Source organism: Sciurus carolinensis, chromosome 11, assembly GCF_902686445.1.
Source record: "Sciurus carolinensis chromosome 11, mSciCar1.2, whole genome shotgun sequence".
NCBI lineage: Eukaryota > Metazoa > Chordata > Mammalia > Rodentia > Sciuridae > Sciurus > Sciurus carolinensis.
In genome coordinates this window covers 59,348,776-59,370,623 of record NC_062223.1, presented here as the reverse complement: position 1 = coordinate 59,370,623, position 21,848 = coordinate 59,348,776, and the positions used below count along the sequence as shown (strand labels likewise).

General features: G+C 41.0%; 1 protein-coding gene across 10 annotated transcripts in view; it reads right to left on the bottom strand.

Annotated features, from left to right (window-relative positions):
• Positions 1 to 21,848, bottom strand: part of Sergef (secretion regulating guanine nucleotide exchange factor) — a 239,744-nt gene that overhangs the window by 193,711 nt on the left and 24,185 nt on the right. For all 10 annotated transcript variants that reach the window (XM_047515902.1, XM_047515900.1, XM_047515899.1 and 7 more), the window contains one exon: positions 21,241 to 21,399. In XM_047515902.1, the coding sequence (XP_047371858.1) occupies positions 21,241 to 21,399 (159 nt within the window). The remainder of the gene's footprint in view (positions 1 to 21,240; positions 21,400 to 21,848) is intronic.

Here is a 21,848-nt window from a genome sequence, read left to right as displayed (position 1 = left end):
AAAGGACTAAAAGAGGCCATGAACAGTACTCTTGGCTCACACTTCTGTTGTAGCACCTGTTATGTACCAGGCACTATTCTAACCATTCTCTACACAGTGTTCTGTTCCTTTCTCCAAACAACCCTGTGACACAGGTATTCTCAATATGCCCATTTTACTTACAGGAAACAAGGTATTCACTCCAAGTCACATAGGTCATTATGGGAAAAGGGAAGAAAAGAAGAAAACCACCAATTACATGAGCCTAAGACACAACGGGGCTTAACCTGTGGTTGGAGTCTTTAAAAAAAAAAAAAAAAGAAAAGAAAAGAATTTGGGGGGCTTGGCACCCCAATAGGTAAGAGAAAGGGAACAGAAGAAGATAAACACCCCAAGGATATTTCAGGATTTTAAGGCTAGGAGGAAGGTAGTAGTGCCATTAAAAGAAGTAGGCAAAATGTATAAAGATGCTAGGTCAAGAGTTTCACTAATAAGATTCATAAAATGTTATTTCATTACCAAATTATTTAACTCTTCTAGGACCTTTCACAAACATATTATCAAATAGTCAAATATTTTTAAAAAGGAGAAAGAGTAAGGAGAAAGACTCTGAGGAAAAGGTGAGTAGTTAGTGAATATTCCAGGCACCAACTCTACCATCCATCCAGGGCTGCCCAGGCCAGTGGCGAAGGCAGGTATTTATTTCTGTCCTATTCCAGGAGGACGGGTGAGGGTAGGGGGCTGAGGTGACAGAAAAATTAGAGGAACAGTCATATTGTTTTTAACAGAATTTATCCAAAGGGAACAGAACATCATCGATGATAACAAAATGCAGTAAGCAGACAGAGGTGGATAGTATAAAAAGAAAACTCATGGTCAGATAGAGACAAGGCCACCAGACCTTTTCACTCCCTTGCCTCTAAAATGCCAGGATGCTATAAGCCCTTTTAAAAGACACACACATGAGGACACCCTCTCTGCTTATGAGTTGGTGATATTTATCTGTTTACAAACTCTAGTTACTCTCAGCATATTCATTCTAAATCCTAAGAAGGAAAGAAGATTTCTGCAACTCCTTCTTTGTTCTGCGATGGGAACAGAGACTTTACAAAAAAGTATTTGATGATAATAACCAAGGACTGTTCAAACACAAAACTAACTGCCTAAGAGTTGTCCAGTGTCATCTTTCTGGGTAAGGAGCAGGAAAAAAGGAAGAAGAGGACACAGAGCACAGGTGCCAGCAGTCACACCAGGCTGCTTTCCACACAGAATGTGTCATGCTGGGCTTCCACAGGCCTCCATCCTAGTTCTCTCCATCCCCAGCTACGTCTATGCCCTCAACCCTGTTCACCTACTCATCTCCTACTAACTCTCTGGCTCTGCTGACTCCTCAGCATAGATAATGTGCAACAATTCCAAGACCATGATCCTCATTTTAGAAGCACTTAACTCAGTTCAAACACATATATTCATTAGGAGAATTATTCTATTAATGTTTGTTTCCTCCAGAAAGTCAGGTCCATGAGAGCAGGAACCATTTTCATAAACCCCCACATCCTAAAATAATGCCCAGCACAAAGCAGGTACTCAATAAATACTGCTGCCTGAATGAACAAATGAATCTAACCGTATCCCTTACCTATCAAATCTACCTACCTCTGAACCTACCTACCCCTACTGAACTTTACCATTCACTAGCTCTGTAAGCTTAAGAAAATTATTCAGTAGCTCCAAGTCTCATCTGCAAAATAACAGCATCTCTAGTAGGGATGCTGCAAGGATATTTTTGCATGAAGTGCATGGCATATAGTAGTAAATATTAGTCACTACTACTATTCTCACAAAATGAACTTCAGGGCCTGATCCAGGTCTTCCATGGTTCCACCCAGTTTTCACCAAATTGTCAAACCTTCTCAGTCAACTCTCACCTACCAGTGCCTTAAGGCCAATGTCTCTAATGATAATCAAAGATGAGAAAAAACTGAAGGCACCATTATAGAATCGTGGAATTTTTCTTAAATATTCAAGTGGTTGGCACATCAGAGGTCTCTGATGTACATGATATGAATTAATCAAAGTTGGAAAGAAGAGAATGAAAGGGAACAATGGAGAAGAGAGGTGAAGCAAGGGGAGCTGGAGAGGAGAAGGGAGGAAAGGAAGCTTTAGCCCAAATTCTTAAGATTTGGATCCTGATCCTGGCTTCTGTAAGCCACTTGGTCTTGAACAGGTCCCTCTTCCTCCAGGGGCTTAGCTTTCCCATCCATAAAAAGAGAGACTAGAACAGACAACTCTCAGACATCCTCCAGATATAAACTTTAATAATGATGTCTAAAAATCTTTAGTGTCAAAATGAGTAGTGTACAATTTAATTTTATTGGCAACTTTGGAATCTTCAGTCTGATCAGTATCCTAAAATAATTTCAAAGACCATTCATATAGTTAATAATTTAAATAAAAATTGAGACTTAATTATATATCCTATTTTTAGTAAAATTTCTCAAGTTTCCAAAGTCATATCATGAACAATGTCACATAATAAAAGGTTTGGAGTTTTTAAGAAATTAATACAGGAATAAAATTTTTACACATAGTCCCCAACTAAAAAGAGGAGAAACAGCTTACAAAGGGAGGAAACAAAGGCAGGGGAACAAAGAGAATTTGTTTATTGAGAGCTGACTCGGATTAGAACTTGTTTTTAGGCACTGTCATTACATTAATGGTTGGTATGAATCCCATTTTACAGATAAAGAAACAGATCACTGAGGTTAAATGACTTGCCCTAAATCACGCATCTAGTTAGTGGCAAAACTTCAGTAACAATAGCTAATATGTTGAGGGTGCTTCTTTCATGTAAGACATGGATTATCTCATTTAATTCAAAGAAACACCCTATGAGTAGGCATTATAATCCTTAAAATTAGAGATGAGAAAAGTATTGTAGAAAGAAAGGTTAAATCTTGGACTCAGAGCCAGCAGCTATCAGGGACAGAGTTAGGATAGAACCCAGGAGCCTGGCACCAGAGTCAGTGCCCTCAATCATTATCCTGCAGAGGGGGCAGTGACCCATTTGATCTGAGTTCCACTAGTGACTAAGCCTCTTCAAAAGTACCCATTCCCAAGGTCTTCCAGACATTGTTCAGAGTCACAGGGACACATGCCTGGGCTAGAGGCACAAAGAGATCCCACCTGAAGACTGACTGAGCTTCATCCTTGACCTATATAGCAAATATCAGGGTTCCAAAACATACAGATATTCCACACAACTGCTCCACTGTCACCATTGACTTTTTTAGCTATCAAATCAGGGGCACCAGTGACAGAGTCAAGACAGACTGCACACTAAGTATCCTCAGACTGACTATAGGACTATTTGCAACACACAGGGTTGGGGCTTCCCAGACAAAATCAAGGAGGAATCAGGCTAGGGTCTTCTCCCAACTGGTTAAGGAAATCTCAGGAGGTCCAGGCCTAGTTTGTTTAGCAGCTTCCTCATCTTTACAATCTGTGCCTCAAAGCACACGTTTTCTCTATGCTGGACGACTGCACCTTTGAGAAGAGCATATTCCACTTCCTCCCTCCTCGGCCTCAGGGTCATGCTATGCTCCCAGACATAAATGCTGGCCCTGTCCCACCTACAAAACTCCCTCACACCATGCAGGGCCGAACTCAAATGCCACTGCCTTCTAAAGTGCACTTTCAACTCCTTTTTTGTGGGGTGCTGAGTATTGAACCCAGGGCCTTGCACATGCTAGGCAAGTTCTCTACCACTAAGCTACATCCCCAGACCAAGCCATATCTTCCTTTAAAAGTCACTGGCATGATGTTTACACCTGTTTAAATAACTATTTTATTCTATGCCTCCAAATACAAGATTATCTGACTACATGCGTCATATTGCCTACTAACACGTAGAAAATAGTGATTCTTTCTTATTCTCTGTATTCTCCATAGCACCTAGCACAAGGCCTAACCCAAAGCAGATGCTCAGTATTTATTAAAAGAAAAAAAGCCAGGCACAGTGGCACAAACTGTAATCCCAGCAGCTCAAGAGGCTGCGGCAGGAGGATCATGAGTTCAAAGCCAGCCTCGGCAACTTGGTGAGGCCCTAAGCAACTCAGTAGGATCCTGACTCTAAATAAAATACAAAATAGGGCTGGGGATGTGGCTCAGTGGTTGCGTGCCCCTGAGTTCCATCCCCAATACCCCATCCCCCAAAAAAAGAAAGAAAAAAAAATAGGTATCACTCTTATCATGCACTGTTATATGCTTCCAAAAAAAAAAATCAGAGACCATCCAATCCAACTCCCCAAAGAGGAAACAAAACTGAATAAAATAACCTCCCAAATCATATGGCCAACTCAGAAATGGAGCCAGATACTCACAATATTCAATAAGTAGCTATTAAGCACTTACTCTATGGGGGTATGCCAAGTACCATCTTAGGTGCAAGAAATCACAGCATTGAACAAAACTCCTTTTCTGACAGAATTTACATTCTAATTGAGGGAAAGACAAAATTAACAAACATAAAATATACCCCAAGGCAAATGGCTTTAAGAATTGTAGAAAAATATAAAGTAGGAAAAGGGACAGCCAAAGTTGGGGAGGGAGGTGATAGCTCAGGATCAGTGCCCAACTCCTGACTTCCTGTCTAGGCCTCTTCTATAGCACAACACTTTCTTTCTGTCTGTCTCTCTCTGAAATGACACATAAAAATTGTACATATTTATGGGGTTCCATGTGATATTTCAATATATTATGCATTTTTTAATGTTCAAACATTACCTTTCTTAAAGGAAGAAACTTAAAAATCTCAGCCAACTCATGTAGAGGCAATAAAACCTGCTCTTACACATCTCAAGACTCTGATGAAAAGGCAGACAATAAACAATAAAGCACTTTACAAACTCTTAATGCAGGTGTTAGTAACATGACTATCACTCTCTAAGCCCAGTTTGCAAATTTTGAAGAGAGCCCCTGCTCTGAGGTGGTTAGTGTAGCTGAGTGCTTGAGTTTCCAGTCCCTGCAGGGGTCAGTGGTCCAGCAGCAGCACATGAGTCTGCTACTCACACCTAGAAGACACTTGGCATCCTGAGAAAAACCCTTGATTGGGGTCAGTGCTTCTGCAGATGTTTCCCAACTCATTTCACATTCAAACTCCAAAGCTTCAAAGCACACTTTTAGATTCTTATTAATAACACTTTAAAATGTAGATTGCTGCCTAATCTTAGCTACGTAATTAAAAAAATAATCTTGCTTCTCTCCCTCCCAGCAAGAAAGGAAACTATACCCCCAGGGTTTCTGCAGCTAAGAATCACACCCTGCAGAAAAACCAGTAGGAGCTCAAGTTGAGGGGTGGGGATGAGGGAGGGCAATTGAAGGCAAGAAGGCAAAGCCAAAAGTGGGATCCCAATTTCCTGCTTCCCAGTGGATTCTGTCCACTGCCTCATGGGAAGGGGAAAGTAGGAAGACAGACTATAAGGTCTCAAAGGGTAGGAACCAAGTCTATGTGATTTTCCTTATACAGTAAACAGAGCACTATTCATCTGGAGAAAAGAGCTACAGGATTTGGATTCTCACAAGGACTACAGGAACAAGGTTCAAGGTTTTCTACACTCAATTCAGCCTAAATCCATCAGAGTAAGATGGGACCTCAGAGCACTTCTTACCAAATCAGTCTAGAAAGGAGAGAAATGTATTTACCCAAGGTCAAACAATGTGTTAGAAGCAAAGCTAAGACAAGAACCTAATTCATGCTTATATAAATATATCAAAATAGATTCTACTGTCATATATAACTAAAAAGAATAAATTGAAAGAAAAAAAAAAGACAAGAACCCAGGTTTTCTATCCACAGCTTTGGTGGTAGAAAACTATCAGTCAAACCTGTCTAAACTTCCATTGTTACCTTTCTTGCCCAACTACTAAGGGATATCCTGAGTTCCCTGGGAGGGGAGAGCAGATGGTTGATGTTCATACTGGCCCTCACTGCCTATGTCCTGGGGATGGCTTCTTCTTCTTCTCCAGGTTCTCTTCTCCCCACCTAGACAAGAGCTTCAATTGCGTCCATTAGAAAAGATCATCAGTACATCATCACTGTGAAATTATGAGAGGGAGGGGGGGTGGGAGGGAGGGAGGGGGGTTAGGGTAAGGGGGAGGGAGAGGGAGGGAGAGAGGGGAAGGAGAGAGAGAGAGAGAGAGAGAGAGAGAGAGAGAGAGAGAGAGAAGGAGAGAGAGAAAGCCAAGCACTGCACCCAGCTTGTTGGTGAGGCCATAGTTTCCGCTGATGATGATGACTCACAGTGCCCAAGCAGAAGGCTGGAGCTGGGAATGTAACTTGGGAGACTGCACAACCCAGGGAGAAGCACAGTTCCCAAGCATGTTTGGGCCTGCACAAAGGAGCAGTTTATGGCCCTTTTGTAAAAATCCCAGCACCCAGCCATGAGAACACAGCTCCCCCTGCAGACCATAATGAGGTCCCATAGGAACAGGACCAGGCACAGCACATACATGCTGGAGCCAGTGAATCCTGCAAAATCTGCCAGCCCTCCACCACATACATAAACAGTTATGTTAGGAAGCCAGGGTCTCACCTCTGAAAACCCAAGAGATCCCCCTAGATACACTATTTTCATCCTCGGTTTCCAAAAAGAAATTGGCATTCAGTAAATGAGCGATCCTGATTAAAATTTTTGAACAGGGGAGACAAAGCCTGCTCCCAAACTTCATTCACCTAGAGACAAGAACAAACAGGGGACGAAGTCTACCCTGGGATGTTAGTTTGTGGTCAACCAGTACAAACTTCTTGGAGTGTGACCTCTCAAATTTATTCTAACCCCACCCCTGGAAAATTGTCCCAGATTCTTCAAGAGAGGTAGGTATAAGAGACCTATTTTGGTCCTAATAGAGTTATTCCCACTAATAAGGAGCATTCTCCTGCCCTCACATTTAAGGACCCTGAAAGGGTAAGAACTTAGTAGCAGGGCACAGACAGAAGACTCAGTGGAGGTGATGCCCACTCCACTATCAGTGGTTTGGGGACTTGCCACAACAGGAGCAGTAATAAGTATCATCAAAGGAGGCCACTGAGGAGGATCCATTATATCTAAGAACTCACCCGGAAATGGAAGACAATCAGAAGACTTAGAATCCCAGTGAATTCAAAGTAGGGGGCTGGGAGAGGTTTGAGATCAAAGTCTTGTAAAGGCTGGAGGCTGGTGTGACAAGCACCACAGGTATATTCAGATGGCTCGCTTGGGGATCTGTGGTCTCATAGTATGGAAAAAGAAGGATCCGCAGGGTAATGCCACAGTGGGACAGCCTGTCTTTCCCTTCCACATCGGCTAATTTCTCTTCTATTCTGCTCCCTGTTCCCATTTGACCTTCAGACCTCAGAACAGACAGTCTACCTTTTACTAGCAACCCACCTGCCAAGAATCTCCAAATCAGCAATGTGACTTGTATAAAGCTATAACATGGTTTAAGACTACCCTCATGGAGTTTATACCTAGTACTGCCAAAGACAGTGAGAAGCAAACTATATGCCTTCCTTGGAGAGGTTGACTTTTCCATGACCAGGGACTGGGAGAGGCATCTGCTACTCAGGAGTTTTCATCTCATAGGCTCAGCTCCAACCAAATCAGCAAAGCACTGTTACTATGGACCATCTGCCAGGACCCGGAAACAGCCCTGTTACATAAAGGGGCTGGGATAATGAAATTTATTAAACTGGATCCTTCCTCCATAAAGGAGACAAAGCACTTTAAGTCTCTATTTAAAGTGGCAATGTGGGGCAGTGGAGAGGCCCTGGACAAGAGACCACTGGATTCTAATCCTGGCTCTGTTATCCATTAGCAATGAGACCATGGGAACAAATCATATTCTCTCCCTGGGCTTCTGTGTTCTCAAATTTCAAATCAGGATGAGAAAGTCCCTTAAAGCATTAAAATTCCATAATTTATTATTATTTTACCAAAACGACAAAAAAGTAAGCTTACCTTGATATTAATGTTGTACTACAGGGATAATTTTCTAAAAATGTACAGTACTTTGATATCTGTGGGCTTAACAGAGAAAAGTAATAAGTAGAGCCATTGAATCTAGGACTACCTGGAGGAGAAAGTACATAGAGGAGAAACTAAAGGTCACAACCTTCTAGGAACCCACACAGAGGAGGCCCAACTAAAACTGAAAGTAAGAATTTGGCCATGATTATAGTGGCAATAGACTATAATCCCAGTTATTCCAGAGGCCAAGTTTAAGACCAGTCTGTAAAACCAAGAAAGACCCTGCCTCAAAATAAAATCTAAAAGGACTGGGGAAGTAGCTCAGTGATAGAGTGCTTGTCTAGCATGTGCAAGGTCCTAAGTTCAGTCCCTAGTACTACAATAAAAAAGTAAAAAAAATTTCTTTTTGCTGGGAGCAATACTATTAACATCCTGCCTGTGCATATAGTACTTTCCAGTTTACAAAGTGCTTTCACACCCATGACATTGGATCTTCTCCACACTCTCACAGTTGATAAGGTGACATTGACCCTCATTTCACTGCACAAAGAGAGGCTAAGTAACTAGATGAACTGAGCCCATGTCTCATGTACCTTTGGTTCCCTACATACAATATGGGAATGAGCCTTACTTGACAGAAATCCCCATATGGTTTAAATAGACAGTGTTTGTAAAGCCCTGACAAAATGGTTGGCACACAGTGTCTCCTTGATAAATTAAGTAATCCCTTCCTCACATACCTCCATCTTCTCAGGGAGGTGCTGGGAGAAGTCCCAAAGCTCCTCATTTTTAGGTCCTTAAGAAATGCTTCAAGATGAAATGTAACATGACGGCTTCCTAAGTGCAAGATAGATCAATGAGTCAGATGACTCCAGTCCTCACCCAGCTCAAGGATTTATAACAGTCACCCAGTCACTCAAGGAAGGGGCTCCCCTGAATCCAGAACACCTTAATCTTAGCCACAGAGATAAGAAATGGAGTAAAAAGCAAGAATGAGCCTTCAACAGAGGAGCCTGCAAGAGTCACCCTGAGTCACAGTCTCCCTTTCATTTTTCATGATCATCATACCTAGTCCCTCATAGAAACCTTCAGCAGCTCCCTCCACTACTCACAAAGACCCACTCCCATTATACTCAGATGTTTCCAGGCTCTTCTCATCATATCTGGCCCAGGTCAAGCAAACTACAATAGGGTGCACTTTCTACTTCTATAGCCTGCCTGGCTTACAGTATTAGTTCTGCCTGGAATGCACTCCTCTCACCTCTGCCTATGCAACAATAGTTACTAAACAAATAAGAGAAGGTATAAAGGAAAGAACTGTAAATGAGTAAATGATATAACATATCTTTACAAAACAGAAAAATTAGGGATTATGATTTTTCTTTTACAGATGAGGAAATTGAGGCCCAGAGAGGTGCCCAAGATCAAATAGCCAACAAGTGGTCAAATTGGAATTTGAACCTAGCTTTTCAGGGGTTGTTTGCAGTGTGGGGACTGAATCCAGGGCCTAGTGCAAGTGCTCTACAACTGAGCTAAGCCCCCACCCCTCTTCAGGGCTTTTTTGGCTACATTAAGCTTCCTGGTAAGGTAAAAGTCACTCTCAGATTGAGAAAGAGCTGATTCCTCCCAGATTCCTCAAAATGGGCCACTCTCCTCTTGGCACACACTGAAAGCACTTTAAGGAACTGGCTGTCACTATGATTATTGAGAGCTCCCACAGGACAGGCAAGGTCTCCTGAGAAAGGGCAAGCACAATGTCATCTGTCAAGAACCTAAAAGTGATGGCAAAATTACAGGCTGGTCACTTAATGCTCACTTTTAGAGAGCTCCTGGAACAAATCAATCCCCACCAGGAAAGAGGAGGATTCCTTGAATGGAAATTGAGACCTCTGTCAGGGACCTCTGAGCACTTCCCAGAATCATCTGGTAAGTTCAAAGCATAGCTGAAGACCCTACCCATTATAGGCAGACAGGGAAACCAAGGACCCAAGGCAAGGACTTGCAGACAGGCAGGGACAATGCTGTCTTAAAACACTAGATCATTAGGCATCCTTGTCCTTGAGGTTCTCTGTCCTGGCCTTCTCCAGTAAGGTGGGAATAGGGCAGGGCCATAAGCTGGGTCTCCTGAGTACAGCTACTAGAAGTGGAATAGCTTGCACATCCAAAAGCCCAGCTACCATGCCACCAGCAGTCACTGAGCCTCTATTCTATGCCAGAAGATCCAGAGCTGAGTGAAACAAAGTTCCTAACTGCATAAGGCTCCCACTCAGTGAGAAAGTGGAAAATAAGCAACAATGAGTTCAAGCAGTGAAAAGTGCTATACTGAAAAATAAAGTAGGGCAGTGGGTAGAGTATGAGATGTGACCTTTGGGAAGGAACCAAAAGAAGGGAAGTAGTTGCTAAGTAGGAATCAGAGAACAGGTAGAACACGGGTCAAGAAAAAATGCTCACCTTCTCTGTGAAGGCTACCAGGCACCATCCCCTTAACCTGCACCATAATTACCTGCTCCATCAGGCACTGCTTCAAAGGCCTTTGCTTCAGCAGCCCACCACAACTTCTTACAAGCTTCCATCAGGGAAAAAAGACAAAATATTTGTTCCTCTGGGCCCTAAAATTAGGACTCTAGATTTAGTTTCAGATAAGAGACTGAGTGTATCCTATCAAAATTAGGGTGAAAGTTAGGTTGAAATTATACTCCCCAATGTGATGGCAAAAGGGATTGGGGTCTTTGGAAGGTGACTGGATCATAAAAGTGAAGCCTTCATGGGGGACAGGAAGTGTGCCCTTATAAAAGGGTCTCCAGAGAGTTCTCTCCCTATCTCTACCACGTGGAAGAAGATGGCCATCTATGAACCAGGAAGCAGGACCTCACCAGAAACCAAATCTGCCATAGCTTTTAAGACTCTCCAGTCTGGGTGCAGTGGTACACTCCTATAGTCTCAACAGCATGGGAGGCTAAGGCAGGAGGATCATGAGTTCAAAGCCAGCCTCAGAAACTCAGCAAGGACCTAAGCAACTTAGGGAAACTCTGTCTCTAAATAAAATACAAAAAGGGCTGGCGATGTGGCTAAGTGGTTAACTTGAGTTCAGTACCAAAAAAAAAGACTCTCCAAGCTGTGACAAATAAATTTCTGTTGCTGATAAGCCACCCAGGCCATGGGTCTCTGTTACAGAAGTCAAACTAATAAACAATGAATCAAAATGTGCCTGTAAAAATAAAAAATATTTTAATTAAAAAATAAAAAAAAAAAAGTCAAACTAATACAGTTACTTGCTATATTTCCAGTGAGGTCACTTTGAGGGGAGGTAACCTGATGAAATTAAATGAGTATGAGATTTGATATTAAATAGAGCAGAGTTCAAGTATCTGCTTTCTTTACCTAGCTGTGTTACTTTAGAGAAGCTTCTCAGATTCTTTGAGCCTCAATACTTACCAAAATGCAAGGGAAGTGAACTTTAACTTAGAAGGTAATGAGAGAGCTATAAGTGGCAACATGAGGCAGAGCACTTACTATATGGTAAGTGTTGGCAAACATTGGTCCCCTGCCCAAATCTAACTCCCTTGGGAATATAAAAAACAATTTTTTTTGTTGTTGTTGTTCAACCAATTATGTTAACTCATATCTTAGTGCAACATGCCTCTGGCAAGGCCTTGGGCCTATTTACTAGCTGGATGTGAAGGCTGAAGAATGACCCCCAATTCCATTCACAGCACAACCTGATAGGAGACCTTGACCTGGAGTAAAATGGCAGCAAGGAGGAGCAAGGGGTTGGTTTATAGCAGGGGGAACAAAAAAGATTATGGGTGGAAATCATTAGGATCAGATCCTCAAAGAAATCAGGAATAATGTCCTTTCTATCCCATCTCTATCTCACCATCAGAGGTCCTAGTTTATCTCCCAGTTCCTTCATGGGGCAGTAAGCTGGAGGCCAGACCAATTTCAGTTCTTCTCACAAGCAAGCTCTATCAGGTACTGAGGTCTTTTCAGTCCTGACCTTGCTAAGACCGCCTCTGATTGCTGGCCCTATTCACCTACTCCCCTAAGGCTGTCTGTCTACCCATTGCTGCCATCTGGTGGCCCTCCAGACCTTGTTGAACTTGGCTTGGGGAAAGCCCCTTATCCAACACACCCACTTCAAATGGTGAGTCTTGTTTGTTTTAGGTAGACATACCTTGCACTTCTCCAGACCACAGATCAATGGGTATTCACTGCCAAACACAAAAGCCAAAAATAACACCAGATCTTCATTTCTCTGACAGATACAACACAACTGCAGCTGAGAGACTGACCTCCCTGCCCAAAGAGAGGAATTAACTTGCCGAGGGTCATGCAGCTGCCTGGCTTCCAAGCAGTGCAAATTCCCCTCTACCACAATGCTTAGGGCTGGTGGGCACCTTCGAACCAAAACTAAAGTCAGCTCACAGCCTAGGTATTGAAACCTCTGGAAGGTGAGAAAGAAACTGTTAGGATTCCTTGCAAACCTCAAGAAATGTTAAGGCATGACATGTAAACAGACCAAGCACTGCTTGTAGAAATTCACTAGAAATAACAAATTGGGGGTACCCAGGGTATCTCATTAACCTTGAAGATTATCAATCATAAGATCACCTGCATAGTCTTCTATAAACAGGCTCCAAGTCACCACCACAAGCTGGATCTGAGAACAGAAAGAACCCCAGACAGTAGAGAAAATACACTGGTGTAGCATCATATGTTTGCATGTGCTCTCTGCATCAAATGTGAGCTCCTTGGGTCAGGGTTATATCTTTTCTTCTTTATCTCCAGGCCTCTCAGCAGCTGGCTGGAAGAGCTCATAAAGGTATATACTGCTAGATCCTATAGGTTCTTGTCCAATCACAAGTCCTGTCCAGTCTTTTTGGACAAAAATGATTACACCATTGGTTCTATCTGTAGCCATCTTCTGCACCCCATAATGCAGACCCTAAAAGAATAATGCATGACTTTGAGTAGGTCACTTGCCTGTCCTAACATCTATCATCTCACACCTACAACACATTGAGGTCTCATTGGATGATGTTCAAAGTCTTTTTAATTCTGGAATCCTAGAATCTGAAACCTGCAGACAAATGAAGGCTACTCTTCACCTGCATACAGAGTAAATAAAAAGGTGGGAAGGGGAACATAATCAAACAATGCTTCCCTCTAGTGGTTTAATATGGTCTCTACATCCTCCCAGTTCATGGCACCATCACTGAGCTCCCACTCCATCCTACCCTGAACTCTCAACAGTAGAAATCAGCCTTCTCTGAGTCTGACTTCAGAGATTCCAAAGAGAAAGCAAGGAGGCCAGGCCTCAGCTGATTTGACAAAAGTGGAGAACGTTAGGAATATATTTTGGAGGTCAAAGAAACTTTTGTGACCTCCAACTTCCCTCTTCAAAATGAGGAAACCAAGGCTCAAAGATGTTCAGAAGGGACTTGCCCAAGGTCACCAAGCTGACTCATGACTAAGACAAAAATAGATACCCACTTTCCTGCCTCCTGCTACACTCTCTTGCCTCTTTTTCATGAGACCTCTCAACTGAGGCCCATGGAAAAGACAAGTCAAGGACATCTACACAGGAATGGCTGGAAAAGAATTCATAATACCTGGACTCAGGGGGGAAAGTCATTTTAATCATTAACTTTAAAATGACATTTGTGGGGGACATAATCAGATTGCAATTACATATTTGGCATAGAAAATAAAAAAGCAAATTCACTCATAATCCCACCAATCAAAGATAATACCTGGCCACTTTGCCTTCTACTCTTTTCCATGCAAACATTCCTTCTTTACAAAAGAAAACAAATTAGGAGTTACAGTGTGGTAACTTGTAATCCGGTCTTTTCATTTCCCTAGGAGCCTATTCCTCTGTCAATATTCTTCTAGAACATTTTATTTAATGACTATATTATATTCCAACATATGGCTGTACCATAATTTATTTAGCCAATCTCCTTTCAGTTTTATTTGCCTTTGTTTTTATATGTATAAATTAGGCTGTAATGAATGACTGCATTATACGTAGTCTTTGAACATATTCATGATTACTTTCTTAGGTCAGTTATATTTCTTATAGGATAGAATTTCAGAACTGAAATGGCCCCAAAAAGTTCATTATGTCCACAACATCCTATTGGCCACATAGAAAAAAGAGAGTCAGGGAGTTTAGTGTCTTGCCAGAGAACAAAGAGAAAGCAACAGAACCATCTCTCAAGCTTTCACCTATTAGAACATGACCTTCCCAAAACCCAACCACAATTTCACACCCTTCCCTGATCACTTTCAGCCACAGTGACCTTTCCTTTTCCTGAAACCTTAGTGCTCTGGGTGTCTAGGCCACTCCTCAGGACCCATGCCACATTTTGATTCTTCTACTAAATGTTTAATTTTGTTCGTCCAACCACAGTTTCCTGAAGGGAGCTCTGGATTTTATATTCCCCTGTATTCTACAGCCCAGTGCTATGTGAACATAGATAAGTGTTCGACAAATACCTGCTGGAGGATCAAAGATAACTAAGAATTTCCTTCCTTGTTGCTTGGAAGAATGCAGTGTCACTGGCAAATGTTGGGGAAAGATACTTCTTTGAAGAATAAAAGAAGCTTAGTTAATGAGTTAGAGCATTCTGAGAAATATATGACTTGAATTCAGAGTGGGAGGCTTGTGGACAAAAGACTGTGTTCAAGTTTAGCTCTGCCCATACATGATGTGGTACAGGAAAATGTAGTTTATCAACTAGGGACCCATTTGTGAGGTAAGCATAACACTCATCTTGCCACCTTCATATAACATGAAAGCACTTTATAGTAATAAAGGTGATCTGTGAGATTATAATTGTTGCTGTATTATCATAACTGGAAATGCAGTTGCTTCTATAAATTCTGGAACAGACCTTCTGATCCTCACTCCTGGGCACTATCTCAGTTTCTATTCCACACACATAACCAGTAAGATAATCTAGGACTATATCCTCCAGGTAAGAAGCAGTTTTCCTAAAGCAGAATTTCTTGTACAAAAGAAATTATCATTCCTGGTCAGATTCCCAGGTTTAACCAGTTTTAAGTCATCCATACTTCTTCATCATCTCTAGAGAGAACATGAAAGACAGAAAGAACACTGGACGGAGAGTCACGAGACAAGTTCTGATCCTAGCTCCTTCACTTATCATTACCTGTGCCCTCCTTAGTCCTCAGCTTCCCCATCTCCAAACTGGAAGTAGTCTAAAAGTACCCAACCATTACTGACATTCAAAGGATCCCAAGATAAAAACAAATGATTCTAGTAATAAGCAGATACTTAAAAGTAGATACTTCAGAGTAGTCTTTGCTTTCTGTTTGACTTTCAACCATTGGATTTTAAAAGTCCTAAAGAACAAGCATCATCAATTCCAAGGCACCTGCTTTAAATAGAGCCCATGAGGTCAGAATCTCCCTGGGCTCGGTTGAGGTTTCATGATATATGGTCCCAAAGAAAATGGAGTAATGTACACTGTCACCCTATTCTGGAAAGGATCTTGGCCCCAAAACAGAAAAATCAGCATTAGGAATATTTATATACTCAGTTTAGTGTGAATCAATGACTGAGCTTGGATTTCACTAATGCTCAGACATCAAATACAATAAAACATTTCTTAGTCTGTGACTCTTGAAGAAAAGAGTGTCTCCAAGGTAGTCCTTTCCACACATACCATGCAATTCCCCTCTTTTTAGAGAAATGAAAAATATTTCATTCAAAAGGATATTACCAAGAATCAGGAAGACAGTGAGGGGGGTGAATTTTATTGGAAAGTAGAAATGGATTTCAAGTTTAAATGCTGCCATAAAATCACTTTTTTTTTTCTTGGTTTCAGTTTTTTCATTTGCCAGATGAGTAAGATGTTTTTTCCATTTCTGATTCTCTAAAACTTTTAAGACTCTAGGACTTTCTTAGGTGACACTGAAGAAAAGTAAAGAATGTCAAAGAACTCTCTGTATTTGATTTCAGTTTTTCAATCCATATCCCTTGTGAGACCGCAAGGCTACTTTGGGATACAGCATGGTTCAGGGAAACCTTCCAGCATCCGGAAAGCAACCAAATTCTAAACATTCTGACCAACCCCACATTAACATTTGGATCTTGGGAAAATCATTCCCCTTGAAATTCTAATAAATCACCAACAACCATCACTTAGCAACTATGAGCATTGATCTTTCTGTATTCTTCAGAACAGTTCTGAAGAAACCTGTTAAAGAAGAACACATGAGCTGGGGTTGTGGCTCAGTGGTAGAGCACTTGCCTGACATGTGTGAGGCACTGGGCTTGATTCTCAGCACCACCTATAAATAAATGAAGTAAAATAAAGGTCTATCAACATCTAAAAATATATATCTATTAAAAAAAAAAAAGCACCATAACCAGAGACCTTTGCTGGAAAGAGAAGAGCACCCAACCTCCAGAAAGCTCCAAAGATTCCAAAGAGCAGAGAAAGCTGATAGGTACTAAACAGATACATGAGCCCAATCCTGTGTTGGATGCTGTACTAATCATCTGATTTAATCTTTATGCCCAGTAAGCAATTGTTTCCCTGTTTTCCTAATAAGGAAATACATTCAGAGAAGTTAGGTTTACTCATTTGTCCAACATGTATTAAAGCACCTACCTCATATGTCCCAATTACTTTGCTAAGAACTAGGATGCAATGGTGAGCAAAAACAAATATGACTCCTGCCTCATGGAGTTTATAGTCTAGTGGGAGGGAAAATTAGTCAAAGAATCGTACACACACAAAGGAAAGTTTCATAGCTCATGGGAACTACAGTGACTAGACAATTATAGTAGTGACAATGGACATAATGGCCCACAGCAATGCTGTCAGTAAGCTGACAGAACTAAGATTAAACCTTGGTCTGTCTGACATCACAGCCCATGTTTCTCTCTACCTTTCCATTTATTCCTTCATCCAACAATTTGCTATTGATTCTCTACTATGTGCCACACCTATGTCAGGTGCTAGGGATGCAGCCATGAACAAAACCAACATTGCTCTCGTGGAATTTATAGTCTATATGTTAAACAAGTAAAACTACAAACAGATGTGTACAATGAAAAAATGGAATGAATACTATGAAAAATCAATTTTAACAGATAAAATTATCAACAGAGATCTTTCAAACTGTTGACAGTCTGAAAAAGTCACTTGCCTACCACATATGAGTGAAAGACTTTAGGAAATTTGGCCCATCAAGATGTGGAAACTGAATGTCACATCCTGGCCAGCTCCTGAGTCCTCAGGGCAGAAGCTAGTATGTTTCAAATTCAGCATAGATCTTGCTGAAATAGAATAAGCAGCCACTGACTCCTGAATATACTTACATGTTCCAATCTCAGGCAAACATCACTATGTATACATTTTACAATTAGTTGGGTTCTTTCACACAGATTGATTCATTTGAACCTTGTAACACCCCTATGCAGGATACAGATAGATTTTAATATCCTACTTAAGAGATGAGAAGCCAGGCACGGTGGCACACAAATGTAATCCCAGCAACTCAGTGAGACCCTGTATCTAAATAAAATACAAAATAGGGCTGGGATGAGGCTCAGTGGTTGAGTGCCTCTGAGTTCAATTCCTGGTATCCAAAAAAAAAAAAAAAGAGAGAGATGAGGAAACTGAGACCTAGACAGGTAATGTGACTTAATCAAGGTCACCAAAATAGGAAAGGACCAGATCTGCCATCCAACTCTCACTAGAAACACTGCTGGCCAGGAAACCATGAATCTCAAATGACACAGGTTCGGGTCACTGAGCCTGGATCGTCACCTAGGAGTCCCATGAAGTTCCTGAGAACAATGATCAGGGATATCAAGCAGTTTGAGAAAGGTTTCTAGAATGCAGCTCCACCAGCCTGAGACACAGGTACCCTTGCCAACTCTCCCAGATTAGAACAGGTTCTCTTGGACTCTTTCCAAGTGGCTCTGACTAACAGAGAAAAGTATTTTTCCATTGCAAACACTGCAGGCAGACACCAGACTCCTGAGAGGGAAGGGCAGAAAGCACATCCCAGCTTCCCAGCTTCCCATAAAGTCTGTGAAGTTATTCTGATACCATGTGAACTTCCCTAGCTAAGAACCTACAATTAGGGAAATTACGTCAATCTTAGACAGAATTTCTCAATCTTGACACTACTAACATTTAGGGCTAGATAATTTTTTGTTGTAGGGGTAGAGGGACTATATTTGCAATGTAAGATGTTTAGTAGAATTCTTGGCCTCTGCTCACTAGATCCAGTAGCAACCCCCAGTTGTGACAACCACAAATGTCTCCAGTCATTGCAAATGTCCCATGGGGGACAAGATCACCTCTGGTTGAGAAATATTGATATAGACCCTATGGATAAGGGGAAAAGCAAAGTGCTCTTCCTTTTTTCTCCTCCTATCCCAGTCCATCTTTCTGGCCAGATATATGGTCACTATGCACAGACTCTTATTCTTAGTATCACACAACCAGTGCCTCCCAGATGAGATAAGAATAGCTATGTGCTCTTGCAGCCTACAAGTACATCCCAGGAACAATTTGCCACTGGAGCTTATGAAAACAACCAGAGTCAAATAATTCCTTGTTCCACTAATGAGTTGCTTCTGACCCTGAGAGGAAATCTTGTTCCCATTAATGTGAGCAGCTGAGTCTGATTAAATGGAAGCCCTGGGTGTTTCTTCTCAATGACATCAGGCCAGACCAAGGGCTTCCACTGTCAGAAGAAACACAAATTTGGTGAATCAAATAGCAGGAGACTCCCATTTACCCAAAATTCGGTACAAAAATCAGGACATTCAAACATTCCCAGCCTTTAACCATGGTGGACATAGAAGAAAGGGGAAAATGGCAATGTACATAAACAAGTGAACTGAATTAACAAGTTAATTAAACACTTGAAATGTTACCAAAAAATCATGCTCTCAAGTGGAGGTGGAAACCTTAAGTTGAGCTCCAAAGCAGCTGGAGTAACTCAGACAGTGTAAGGGATGTGGGTTCCAACCTCCCACCCCAAGGGCTGGGCTTCTGGCCCAGACATGGGAATCAGCATTAGTTACAGTGCTTGAAAGAAACAACATTTCTATGTTTTTCATTAGTACACTACCTAACTAGGTAAAGGGTTTACAGACAGACTCAACCAAACTTACTACCATTTGGTAGTAAGTATAGTGTATTGCACCATGACTCTCTGAAGACTTACTAACCATGAAATACCTACCTGTTAACACCTAATTATTCAGGCTATGGCTAGTTTTTGTGCTACTTTTGTACTTAGCTGTATATCTCATACTGGAATGTGCTGAAATTTCATTACAGGTCTGTCTCCCCTGGTAGACACCTTAAAGGCAAGATTTACATCTTGTACCAGGCATGGTACATCAACAGAATCACTATTTGTATGATGGATGGATGGATGGATGGATGGATGGAAAAGTTGTCCATCTCCATATTCTTGGACTTAAGTCTATCTATACATTCTAGTAAGAAGGCATGGCCTGTGTCTTTCTCCTCATTTCTCTAAGGCTTACTACATTGCTCAATAGGTGTCTAATACATATTAACTACTTTGGCTGGGATCCTGAATCCAAAGAGACAAACTGAAGCCTTCTATTCATGAAACAGTGAGTCCCAGGAAAGAGGTCAGAAATTCTAGCTGTCTACCTTGCTTACATGCATTTGAATGTCTAGTCTCTTTTTAACTAGAAACAATTTGCCAAAGGAAAATAAGCACATTCTCAAGCAGTAAAGTCACAGAAGTGAGCAAGAGCAATGTGTTGGCTTCACAAGAGCTTACTGTCTGAAAGAAAAAAAAGACAGATATCAACAGGTACATAAATAAGCAGCTACTATGATCAATGAGTCTATTCAAGCAAAACTTCTCTAGATGAGCACAATCTTTAAGCAGTCTAAACTTCTCTGAGACATAATTTTCCTCCAAATGAATGACAATTCCTTAGATCATCTTCTGAAGTGGTAATATGGAAATTTTACTACACACAGTTGTTATACAGGCCTTTATTCCAGAATGATCATAAAATTTTTTAAAATATCAATTAAAAGCATCATAGAAATCAACACTTCAAGTCTGCTTGTGTAAACAAATGTGTAGTATGTGTGACTTACCAAAAACAGCAGAAGCTGAATGGAAACCTTCAAGAACCAGAAACTCCTAGAATAATAGTCACTAGGTATCTGGGAGTCTAGAGGTGGATGGATAGCTAGCAAGCTGGACAAGAGCAGGCCAGGGAACTCCTGAAGTTCAGAAAGTCTTTACATATTAACAGACCTAAGAACTACAAACTATCTATCCAAGGAACTCTGTGTAAGTCAGCAGAAGATCTTGGACAGAAGGGATGAAGAGAAGCCAAAAACACAAGTCCAAGAACAAAGTCAGGAATATGAAGGCCAGGAAAGAGATCCCCTAAGAGAAAGATGGGAAACAGATGAAGACTCAAGGAAAGATGAAGATGCCAAAAGCTGTATGGTATGATATTGTAGCATCTGAGGGAATAGGAGATGCCTGAATCAATGTACACAGTTTATTAGGGTCAATAAAATTTAAGTCAGAATATCATGTCAGCAATAATTCAAAATAATGTTACTGCTTCCATCTTATCTTCAAATATTTACTTTAGCTGAACATTTTCTTTTTCTTTTTCTTTTTTGTCCAGGGGCGGGTACCAGGGATTATTAAACCCAGGGGCACTTAATCACTGAGCCCCATTCCCAGTCCTTTTTATTTTTTATTTTGAGACAGGGTCTTGCTAAGTTGCTTATGGTCTTGCTAAATTGCTGAGGCTGGCTTTAAATTTGCATTACTCTTGCCTCAGCCTCCCGAGTTCCTGGGATTACAGGTGTGTGGTACTGCACCTGGCTTCTAATTCTTTTAATTTAGATTCAGGGGGAAATGCAAACAGCTCTATTAAAGTAAGGACTCCCCAAAAACCCTGACAAATTTCTGGGTGACGCTTGCTACAGTGGATTCCTTTTCAAAACCTCAGACTCTTAGGATCAGAGAAGTTAACCTAATTCAGTCTTTTTGGATACAAAACTGTGATCCATAAAGGAAAAGTCACAAATATAGCTGATAGCAGACTTAGACCCCAGGATTTTCCCCTTCCAGTCCCTAAAGTTTTTCATCAGCAAAAATCCTTAAGCCCTAAGCATTCATGCCTATTTAGACAGTCCCCCAGTGGCTCTTTTCAATATCAAATTTTCTGATGCATTCTCACCTGTCTGAGCAATCAGGTGTGTCCACCCACTCCAGATGGCAGTGACCTTCTCATTCTGAAAGCAATGTGCTTCTATTTTCTGGGGCATAGGAAGGAAAGCAGCCTGGGTAGCCAGTTGCCCATGCTTGTTACTTCCCCAAACATACAGCTCTCCTGCATCTTAAACAGAACAGAGGTGAAGGAACATTATTTGAAAATTACAGAAAATAAAACAAGTCTGAAAAAAATGGCTGAAATAAATTGTTTTTTACTTACATTACAATGTTCATTAGAGCCAAGCAAAATACAAAATACATGTGTGGCATAACAAAATGTAAGATATATGAAAATTCTATACATAGAAAACAAGGTCAAAATATTCTTAGTACTTTAAGGAGTAAGAATATGGTAGTTATTTTTCTTCATTCATTCAATAATTCATTCATTCAACAAATATTCATCCCTCATCTATCCTCTAAGAGGTTTCTCTATTTTTACATTTTTAAAATATATGCTTACATTTTCTTTGGTTTGGAAAGATGTTTTAACTTGTTAAAATAACCAAAGATAAACTATTTAAGTTTAAACTTTAGAAACATAGAGTATTTTCATTGTATGTCCTGTTCAGC